Genomic DNA, 10,578 nt, shown 5'->3' on the forward strand with positions numbered 1-10,578 from the left:
TGGTCAGCGTCCGTGTGCTTGCCTTCCCCTGCCCTTCCCTTCCCTTCCCTTCCCTTCCCTTCCCCACAGTTTAGAGTCATCCACAATAAAATCATACCTCATATGCTCAAACTTCTGTCATGAGGGCCTGAGACCTGCAAAATTCATCATGAACAGAAGGACTGGAGCTTACATTGATATAAAAAAGTCCTATTTCCTAGAAGTGACATGCACAGAAAAGACAAAGTTTTTTTTCTGTTGCTTTTTATATCCAAAATATGCAAGGTCTTAAATATGAATCTCTGCACACCCATGTATTTTAACTGATTGGGGCTTTCTACATTGGGACTATGAAGTCTCTTTTTTCTCCTCTTTCTTTTGAAGGTGTGAGATAATTGTTTGGATCTTTATTCTTAATTAACGAGAAAGGGAGAGGGAGATTTGAATCTTTAAAAGAGATGTCTGCCCCTAGCAGGTGTTTAAGTTCCATGTTAACAAATTCAAACAAAATCCTGGCATGTCAAATAAGGTGACTATTATGTTGTAGATTGTCTACTCAACAGTACTTAGCTCTAACATTTTAAAACATGACTAACTCCAGGTCAGCACTGCCAGGGATTGTGCCTTTGTGTATTGATAATAATGTTCTGCCTGTTATCTGCACCTCTGAGGTGTGTCTTGCACTGTGTGCTCAGGGCTGGCTCAGCCCCACTGCCATTCACCCTGACTCAGAAGGGAGCTGTGAGGTCTTCCCAGCAGACAGCCACACCACCAGCTTCCCATGGCACAGCCAGAGCAAAACACCGAGCTGTTACACCCTGTATATATTTCCTAACAGGCTGGCAGCTCAGCGTGTCAATATTTACCAGGCCTGTCCAGCCTCCTGGATTTTCAGGTTTATAGGGTGGCAGTGGGTGTGAAGAAGGTGGGCAGGAATCTGTTTTCTATCTTGCCCTCTAGCACGAGAATTCAGGACTGTGATGACACTAGCCAGTGACAAGTTAGTATTAATGAACAAGTTCATCTTTCACATGACATGTAGCTAAACTATAGAAATGTTTGCCAGAGGATGGCACATGGGCTGGAGGGGAGAGATTGGATGAGTACCTGAAAGAGAAATCCTTTAAACGCTGGTGAGTGTGCAGAAAATACCACCACCAGCTCAGTACCCTGTGGCAGATAGTTGCAAGCTGGAAAATACACAGAATTATCCTATCTACTTGTCATACTTGTACATTCTTGTTTTATACATCTGAATTTGCCTACCGGTGAAGTTAAGGTTAGCTTAGATGGACCTTTGGTCTGCCTCATTGCCACTGCTCTTTTTTTTCTTGTATTCTACTCTTAGATGTTAGGCTAGGTGGTTTTACTTCAGCTGCTCCATTCTGTGATTTCATCCTGGTGTGAACCTCACTGTCTACAGGGGGACTTTGCCAATGTCCTTGCATGCACAGGGGATGAATGAATTATGTTCCAAGGCACTATATGGTAGATAAATTAGAGACGACCTGTTGATCAACAAAGTTTCTTAAGGTTTCAGATCATTTCTAGTGTTGCAACTGATTCAACAGCAATGTGCAGTTGAGCTTTGGAGGAGCAATGATAATCAAGATACTGGCCCAGCAGTCGGGTTTCTGGGATATCTTAATTCAAAATCCTTTTTCCAGCTCTGCTGGGAGCATGCTTGGTAACAGGAAGATTTAAGAACTGCCTGGGGAGAAGAGATACAAAAAGTCTCCTTCCCACCACCACCAGTCTTAGATGCTTAGTTAGAAGTTTGGTAAGAAAAGACAGACAGACAGAGACTTTTTTTTTGTTGTTAGATCATTCCCAGATCTTTGTGTTTATTCTTATGAGTCTGGGTAGCTATAGGTGCTCCTGTATCTGGTGTCAGTCCAAGGGATGGAGAGTATGCTGTACTTCATTTGGCTTGTGGACCCTAATTATTTTTATGTTACTCTTGGCTAATGCTAAAGGCACATTTTAATTTGCAGCTTTCCAAAATCATCTTCTGCCCTCAGGAAGACAGTTCCTTCCCTGTTCGGATAGTGCTTTGCTGTGCATGAGATCAGAAAGAATATTGCAAGCTAAAAGTTGCTTCCTTCACCCCAAAATGCAGCTAGCCTGGAGCACCATCTGCCCCCCATATGCACAACAGAGCCCAGCAGCAGCCTTGGCTGGTCAGCACCACAAGCTGAGGTCGTTGCCTTTGCTTTCTTCCAGCACTGGGATGTGTTTCGGACCATTACGGAAGTTTTTATCCTGGTTCCTGCCTTGGTTGGCCTGAAGGGTAATCTTGAGATGACGCTGGCATCCAGGCTCTCTACTGCTGTAAGTGTTAACAAGGGGGGAGAGGGGGAGGAGGATTAGCTGTAGACATCAGGAGACCCTGCTTTTATATAACCACTCTGTGTGTATGAGACATGCCCTTTTCTGCTAAGCAGAAACTAGTGGGGTGTGAGTGTTAAAATAATGTGTTTGCCCTCGTTTTGTAACTGGAACAGAGAATTTCCATCTGTGCTTTGAAGGTGAATTAATCCCTGGGTGGCCAGTTGCTGATATTTGGGGCCCTGTGACACATGAAGGAGACAAAGCCAGGGCTCCCCAGCTGTCAGCTTCAGTACTGGATTGTTTTTCTGTGGGTATTGGTCCTTGAGAGACCCAGGGCTTCCCAGCAATCTGACCTTGGGGGGAGCAGAGCGAGCCATTTTGGTATCTGCAGTAGCTTTTGCTGCTCTGGATTTGATTTCTCTTATCTTCCTAAGCAGTTTTGTTTACTTGGGGCTGTTTGTATTGCATGTCTCAGGAGAAATTGGAGCTTAACAGAGCAATTTAGGGGGAAGGAAAGAGGAAAAATGGTTTAGTTTCTTGAGCTTTTGGTCTGTGCACAATGTGGTGGATGTGCCCCCCCCTTTAGCTGAAAGCCCTGCAATGCTTCTGCACCTCCATGTGTGCCTCTGATACCCGTGGGCTGGAGCATGATGGAGATGTGTTGAGAAGGACGTGCAGGGAAGGTTGGGAGATGCTGACCTGCACTTGTCTCTCCTGGGCTTTAGCAGCCTCTTTCCCACAGGTACCAGGTGAGACTGCCTCCAGCAGCCACCTGTACCACAGGAATGGGTTTTCAGGGTGTCTCTCTTGGCTCCTAGGCTAACACTGGACAGATGGATGATGCCCAGAAGCAATGGAAAATGGCAACCTGCAATTTAGCCCTTATCCAGGTGAGTCCCCTCAGCTGGAAGAAGAAGAGGAAGAAGGCCCATTTCTCTTGCCATGCTGCAGCCCAACAGCATCTCTTCCCAGCAGTGCTAAATCCCAAGCTGTTGTTTTGGGGCAGGTATTCTCAACAGAGCCAGGCAGAGCCCAGAACTTGACCTCCAGTAAAGCTTTGTGTGGCCCCAGACCTTGTTGTTTAGCTGCAACACACATCCAGACACTCATTTACTTTGCAGAGAAACAGAAATAATGCAAAAACCTCCTTTTGCAGGGGGAGCTGCAGCACAGTCCCTGTTTCACAACCTCCCCTAGATAAAGCCTGTCATTTACTGGCAGTGTTTGGGAATCAGCCTTGGGCAGGAGGGGAGAGATGGGTAAATGTGACACTTGTAGCTCTCGCTGCTTGTTAAATCCAGCAACCAGCCTAGAGATTGCACATGGCAAGGCCACAGGGCTTGCAACATGTGTCTGTGCTTTCCCTTATCTCCTTCCACAGCTTTCAGCTTGCTAGGAGTGCTGTGGTGAGGGAGAGCCCATTTTTGTGTTGACCAGGGCTATTCCTTTGCTGATGGACTTGGTGTCCTTCGCTGAAATGTTATCTGCCCTTTGCAGGCCTCCAGAGTTTTTCTCCAAACTTTGTCAGTAAATTTGTTTTAATGTAGTGGAGCCTTACAGGGTTGTTGCTTAAGTACATAAGCAATCAGCATCTCTGGCAGACTTAGCTGTGTGGAAATGCTGTGGTTGTGTGTAGCCAGGATTGCCTGGGAGCAGATATGGATGATTGCTCACCAGCTGTCTTTTGACCCCCAGGTCCAGGCCACCGTGGTGGGACTGCTGGCTGCTGTTGCTGCCGTGATCCTGGGAGCCATCTCCAAGGGCTCTGTGGAGCTGAGCCAGGCTGCTGTGCTGTGTGCCAGCAGTGTGACCACAGCCTTCGTCGCTGCACTTTCTCTCGGTGAGTCCCTTTGGCTCCTCAGATCCAACATGCCACACTCAGGTGCAAAAAAACTTGTCTCTTCTGTCAGGGATGCCCAGCTGACATCCCTATGGTCTGGCACAGGGAGGAGGGATGTGGGGAGCATTAGTTCTGTGGCTGCTGCTTTCACCCCCTCTGCATCCTGCCTTTGCTTCCTTTCTCCCAGGATGTGTTGTTCTCTGGGCTCTCAGCAGCCACGGCAACAATCAGACTGTCCAACTTGACCTGACAGGTGAAGATTCACCTTGTGGGAGCAATGCCACATGCTACACGTGGGTGTACACACACATGCACACGCTGTCTCCATGTCTTGGGTGACACGTTAGCCATCTACACTGTCCCTTTCTTGAGGAAGAACGAAGTGATGCCATCTACAAAGCAGGGTACTGAGTCTGTTAGCAGACAACTCCAGACCATGCTGCAGAGGGACGTGGGTCACCCAGTGAATACCCTGTGGAGAATTGTGGCCAGCCCTGCCTGCTGTGAGCTCTGAGCCAGACAGCCCACTCCCCTGGCTATTCCCCCTGCGAGGGCGGTGGGGAGGAGCTGCTCCGTGCCCTTCGGGGAGCTCCTGGAGATGTCAGTTTGTCGGTCAGCCATACGAGGGCAGCATGACACCCCGAATAGAGGGAGCTGGCAGCCCTGAGTACAGCAGGCTTCTTAAATGGAAGGGACAAGTTAGAGCAAGTGCATATCCTGGAGCTGGAGTCAAAGGGTGACTGTAGATGCCTTTGATGAAAAACATGGGATGAGGCAGTTGTTAAAAGAGAAAAACAGCACCCCAGCTTTCATTAAACTCTTCCCTTCCATCTCCCTGCTTGGTGTGACACAGAGAGAGGCTTTGCTGCGGGACCATCAGAGGCTCTCAGCTAGCTTTAGTTTCTCCCCTGTACATGGTCACAGATGGGCTGTGTGTGGGTGTGCACGATGGGAAGCTGCTATTTTTATGAGCAGGGAGGGAGGGAGGCAGGACAAGCTGTGCTGTGGGGAGGGGAGCGTGGGTGCCTGGGAGGGCTTCTGTGCAGAAGGCCATGTTGTGTGAGGGTGTTTTTCGTTGTAAGGGATGTTGTGTCAGGAAAGGTGCACATGTGGCATTTCTTAAGGGAGAGCCTATGCTCCTGTGCACGCCCAGCTTTGGTGTCCCTTTGCAAAAAGGCACAGAGAGGTGGTGATCTGGAGGGAACCACTGTTTCTCAGGCTTCCTTTGGTGTATCACGGAAGGACTTTGAAGAGGTGTCATGTGTCTTGTCTCAAGGCTGCCCTTGCTAGTCCCGCAGCAGTGGAGGCTGGCTGGGGAGAGTTTATTCCAGGTGGCTCTTCTGCAGGCCTGTGAGACATCTGATGGCTGAGGGATTCACACATGGTCATCAGGCTTTGGACTTTGCACATGACTTACCTGGGGAAGCAAAACTTCCATCCTCTCCAACAGTGCTGAAAAGCAGCTGAGTTTTCCAGGCGCAGCTCAGAGGACAGGGAAGGAGAGGTGATGTGGGCCATCTCCATAACCCCATGATTCTGGAGCTGCTTACAGCATCAATGTCCACCCAGTGCAAATTAAAGGAGCCCCAGAGACTGAGACATGAGGGGTCAGTCTGATGGCTGGGCCAAAAGGCTAATTCAAGCCTAATTCAAGGAAGCTTGTTTCTCCTTGGTGGTTCAAACTCAGAGATATTCTGGTCTAATATGGAAAATATCCTTGTGCTGTGGAATCCAGAGCAGAGGATGGCACCAGGAGGCTGCTGCATGCCTGCTGTGTGCTTATCTATGAGTGTGCTCTGTGCCTGGTCCTGCTTCAAGGCAGCAAAGATTAGGCTGCTCAGGAGGGGAGCTTCTACATTTGGGCTGCCTGCTGGTATCTCCTTTGATCCCTGGAATTTGCTTGTGTGCCTCTGGGCCTTTGGTGCAGTTCATAAGGGCAGAGTCATGCCCTTCAGGTTGGCGAAAAAGCAAAAGGACAAATTCCTGGGGATGTCCAATCTCCAGCTGCATGGTACTGCTACAGGCAATCTTCTTCTTGCTTTTTCCAGACCCCACGTCCCTCTGGGAACCAGAACAGAGGCTCTGGGGTGAAATGCAGCAGGATTCATTCTCTGATGCCTGTTCTGTGTCTTCTCTAGGTCTGGTGATGATTGGCGTGATCATCGGAGCAAGGAAAGTCGGGATCAATCCAGACAATGTCGCCACACCCATTGCAGCAAGCCTTGGAGACTTGATAACCCTTTCCCTGCTGGCAGGAATCAGCAGCACACTCTTCAAATACATAGGTACAGCCGTTAGCAGGGCTTTGTAGCTCAGTGAGGGAGGGATGAATCCTTGTGAAATTATTGCAGGGTGCTTACTCGTTTCTGAGGTGTTTCATAGTGGAGACTGTCATGCCACTGAGGTAGAAAAATAACCAAAGAGGCTTTTTCTAGGCTCTCTTTTAGCAGCAAACTGGAAGGCAGAGCTGAAGAAACACAACTGGGATTTGTCAAAGAAATGACCAGTGTGTATAGCAGCGTTTGGAGCAGAAGGTTGACATATGTGACAATGACTCTGTTCCTGCACCTGTTGCTAGCCAAGCACAAGTACTTTCTGTGCATGGATAACAGCAGGTCCCTCCTCACAAAGCAGTTTCAGCGGTTTGGGATTTGTCAAATATTCTTGTAACTTCTCATGTGGAGAGTCTGGATAAACAAGATATTATCAGATTGGAGGGAGAGAGGCAGTGCTGCATTGGTTTATGCTCACAGGACTCTGAGGAGGGGTTGTAGCTGTGGGGTTAGCTAAGCTGCTGGTTGACAAAGATTTGGGCACCTGTTGACACTGGAAAGCTCAAAACATGTTGCAGCTGGGTGATATATGCCTGACTGTTGCTTTTAAGGTGCTAGACTGTTTTCCATGAGCCTAACCGGGAACAGAAACACAAAAATAAAAAGACCCAGCACATTCCATACTGTTTGAAACCCAAAATGTTGCTTCAGAGCATGAGCAGAAGCAGCAAGGCAGCTGTTCTCAGTTTGTGCTAACACGTTCCATATGCCAGCAAGCGAGGGAGCAGAGCAGCACTCTGCAGGGAGAGGCTCCTGTCCAGTCCTCCTCGAGCTTCAGAGGTGCCTTTCTCTCATAGGCTTTTTCCATGACGCCATCACACCTGCCTCTGTAGAGCTAGTTTGTCTTTCAGTCACCACACCTCTGATATTATCTCCCAGAGAGCACACGGCAGAACAACATGATAACATCTATGGTTGTGACCAGAGAGCATTTGTGGTGTTTTCAGAGTAATTTTAAGAGCCTCTTGAGATGGAAAAGAGCATGCAGACGTTTGGTCATTGGGAGCATGAGGTGAAGCTGGTAGGAGGAAGCACTGTTGATGGTGGTTGTATAAATCCATTTCCCTCCTCAATATGTAGTAAGGGACAGGTCAATGTTGTGACAACTTCTAGGTCCTACCAAAATGTATCCTTCAGAAATTCCACCAAGTCAGTAAAGTTTGGAGTGCCGTGTGCCACCTGACGCAGCACTGCCTCCTTCTGCAGAATACCCTTTTGCCAATGAAGATTTTCAAATTTTTAAAAACCAGTCCTGGTCCTTCCCAGTCCTGCGTGACACGAACTGTGCCAAAGGGTTTCAGCTGCCTTGTGGGCTGTGTGTGAGAGAATGTGGTAGAACTGGAATGTGGAGACCTTAGTTGTTCATCCTACCAGGAGTTTTTCTGTGGGCTTTGATAAGGTTTGATAGACTCCAGTGCTCTGTCTGAATTACTTAAGAAGGAATTAATTGCCCAAAACAACAAGGGGATCCTGTACAGCATCAAAGTCTGTCATACAACCCGTCTGTCCTGAATGACTCTAAATGGTAAAAAAACAGCAGCTGTTTACACCCCAGAAGTGGCTGCATTTCAGTGCCACTAAAGCCACACGTAAAGAGTGCACCTCTGTGCAAGAATCGTGGAAGATACCATCACATCAGTGCTACCTCATCCAGGTATCCCCAAGCTCACTTTGAAAAATGCACACTTTGAGCCTGCTTCATCTCCCAGGTCACCTGCACAGTCTGCCTTTCAGCCCACTGCCTTTGGCCCCAACTCAGAGACCAGATGGAGAGCTTTGTTGAAGAAGCATTTTTATATCAAAAGGGTTGGCATCATCCCCATTGCTTGAAGGTGTTTCTCATGCTTCTGAGTCATGTTTATTTTCTTTTAGTGCTGCACATCTACTTAGTTTTTAATTCTTTTGCTTCTAAAGGTCACTTCAAGGTTATGCCCTTACCAAATGGAAGAAAGCACTTAATGGAAACACATGTAAGATAGCACAAAAGAAACCCTGGATCTTAACTGGCTTATATGTGCAAGAGAGCATTTGTTCCTACAGAGCAGACCAGCTGCTCAGCAATTTTGCTAGCTTGCCACCAAAAGTAGCTATTAGCTCTTGGTTTAGGTGCAGGCGTGAGGGTCTGTCTGGGATACAGCTTGCACACAGGAGTTTCCCCTTTGCCTTGCTGTTTCATTTGTACCCTGAAGCCAGAAATTTAGTAACTTTTTGTCTTGCTTAGTTGGAGATGGAATTGGAGACTTGCTCATCTTTAAATATAACTTGCTTTGAATCCTGCTGACGTTCAAACAGTATCCTCTAGCAGTGAGTTTCAGGGATTGATTATGGATTTCAGGGCTGGAGTGAGGTGGCTGTGTGGGGAATATCGTGGTTCATAAGATTTTTATGCTAACATAACTGAGAGCAAGAACCCCACTGCCTTTCTTCCAGACTTTGTGCAAAATGATTGTGGCAACTTGTGAAGCCATGGGCATTTAATTCAAGTTTTCTCTTCCTTGCCAGATATGAAATACCTTTCTCCTCTGATCTGTGCTGTCTTCATTGTCATGATCCCTCTCTGGGTTGCTATCGCCAAGCAAAGTCCTTCCCTTGCTGAAGTCCTGAAATCTGGATGGCATCCAGTCATTGTTGCAATGAGCATCAGCAGGTAAACTGAGGAGCTGCTCCTGAGCCCACACGTGTCTCCGTGCTGCAGAGAGACCTCGTGCTCATTTAGAAAGCCATCAAAAGTGAAACTGGAAGGGGCAGCAGAAGGGTGTTTGTCCAGTGCTTCTCAGCCATTGGTGGAGGGCCCTCCAACAAGAGTGAGGTGGCAGATAAGGAGCCCCCAAATGTCTGGAAAAAGGAAGTCATCACTTTAAATCTCACTTGCACATCCATGCTCCATGTGGGTGCAAGCCAGGAACTGGAAAAGAGAGATGGTGACCATGACTGGTAGTCAGATTTCAACCTCATTTTTATACAGCAATAAAGACAGAAGACTGGTGAATATAGAGCCAAGTAGTTCATTCCCCCTATGCTACAGCTTTCAAACCCAGCTGAGATCTGGGAGAGAATTTTAAAAAACTGCTAAGACCAGTATAGAAGTGTAGTAAAACTTATGGGGAGGATGATACAGTTTCCCTGGCTACCATCAGCTTTGCTCAAGGGTGGGCAAGAAGATCTTCCTGACCTTATTATGCCATTAACAAAAACTGTAAGGCTATCTGTTGGTGAAAACTGAGCTGTAAAAGGAGTAAATGGTGAATAGTCCAGCCCTGGCCATGGGGAAGATGCAGTCATTCATCTCAGTGTGTTGTTTTCACAGTGTAGGAATTGCCCTGGGAAAAGAGATTGACTCACCCTCATTGCTTGTCCTTTTTTAACAGCATTGGTGGGCTCATCTTGGACAAAACAGTAACTGACCCAAAATTTGAAGGCATGGCAGTTTTCACGCCTGTGATTAATGGTAGGTTGGGCTGGGGGGGTTATATGCATGCTTTTATTTATGCCTCCTTCTCCTCCCCAAGTTATGGTATCCACTGTTGCCCCTCCACAGAGGTCTGTGTTCAAGTCCCTGCTCCCATCACAAGTGGAAGTGAAACTACTGGTGCTCATTACAGCCCAGCTTATAGAATCATAGAATGTTTTAGGCTGGAAGGGACCTCTAGGGGTCATCTGGTCCAACCTCCCTACAAATGCAGGGACATCTCTACCTAGGTCAGGTCACCCAGGGCCCTATCAAGCTTGACCTTGAATGACTCCAGGGTTGGGGCCTCCACTACCTCTCTGGGCAGTCCATTCCAATGATCTATTACTCTTATATTAAAGATTTTTTTTCTAATATTGAGTCTAAATCTGTCCTTTCCTAGTTTAAATCCATTGCTCCTTGTCCTATCGTTACAAACCCTTTTGAACAGACCTTCCCTCACCGTCATGTGGGCCCCTTCAGGTACTGGAAGGTCACTATAAGGACCCCCAGAGCCTTCTCTTCTCCAGGCTGAACAGCCCCAGCTCCCTCAGCCTGTCTTCCTACAAGAGATGCTCCAATCCCTTGATCATTTTGGTGGCCCTCCTCTGGATTCGCTGCACTATGTCTACATCCTTCTTGTGCTG

General features: G+C 47.6%; 1 protein-coding gene across 1 annotated transcript in view; it reads left to right on the forward strand.

The window, feature by feature from the left end:
• The window catches only part of LOC103771798 (solute carrier family 41 member 1-like), a gene marked incomplete at its 3' end in the record, with an annotated part of 18,900 nt that extends 8,965 nt beyond the window's left edge, over positions 1–9,935 (forward strand). Inside the window, exons 2-7 of the mRNA XM_008939114.1 lie at positions 2,203–2,310; positions 3,129–3,200; positions 4,006–4,150; positions 6,289–6,435; positions 8,986–9,130; positions 9,852–9,935. Of these exons, the coding sequence (XP_008937362.1) occupies positions 2,203–2,310; positions 3,129–3,200; positions 4,006–4,150; positions 6,289–6,435; positions 8,986–9,130; positions 9,852–9,935 (701 nt within the window). The remainder of the gene's footprint in view (positions 1–2,202; positions 2,311–3,128; positions 3,201–4,005; positions 4,151–6,288; positions 6,436–8,985; positions 9,131–9,851) is intronic.
• Between the last annotated feature and the right edge of the window lie 643 nt (positions 9,936–10,578).

This window comes from Merops nubicus, unplaced genomic scaffold (genome assembly GCF_000691845.1).
Source record: "Merops nubicus isolate BGI_N331 unplaced genomic scaffold, ASM69184v1 scaffold41140, whole genome shotgun sequence".
NCBI classification, from domain to species: Eukaryota; Metazoa; Chordata; class Aves; order Coraciiformes; family Meropidae; genus Merops; species Merops nubicus.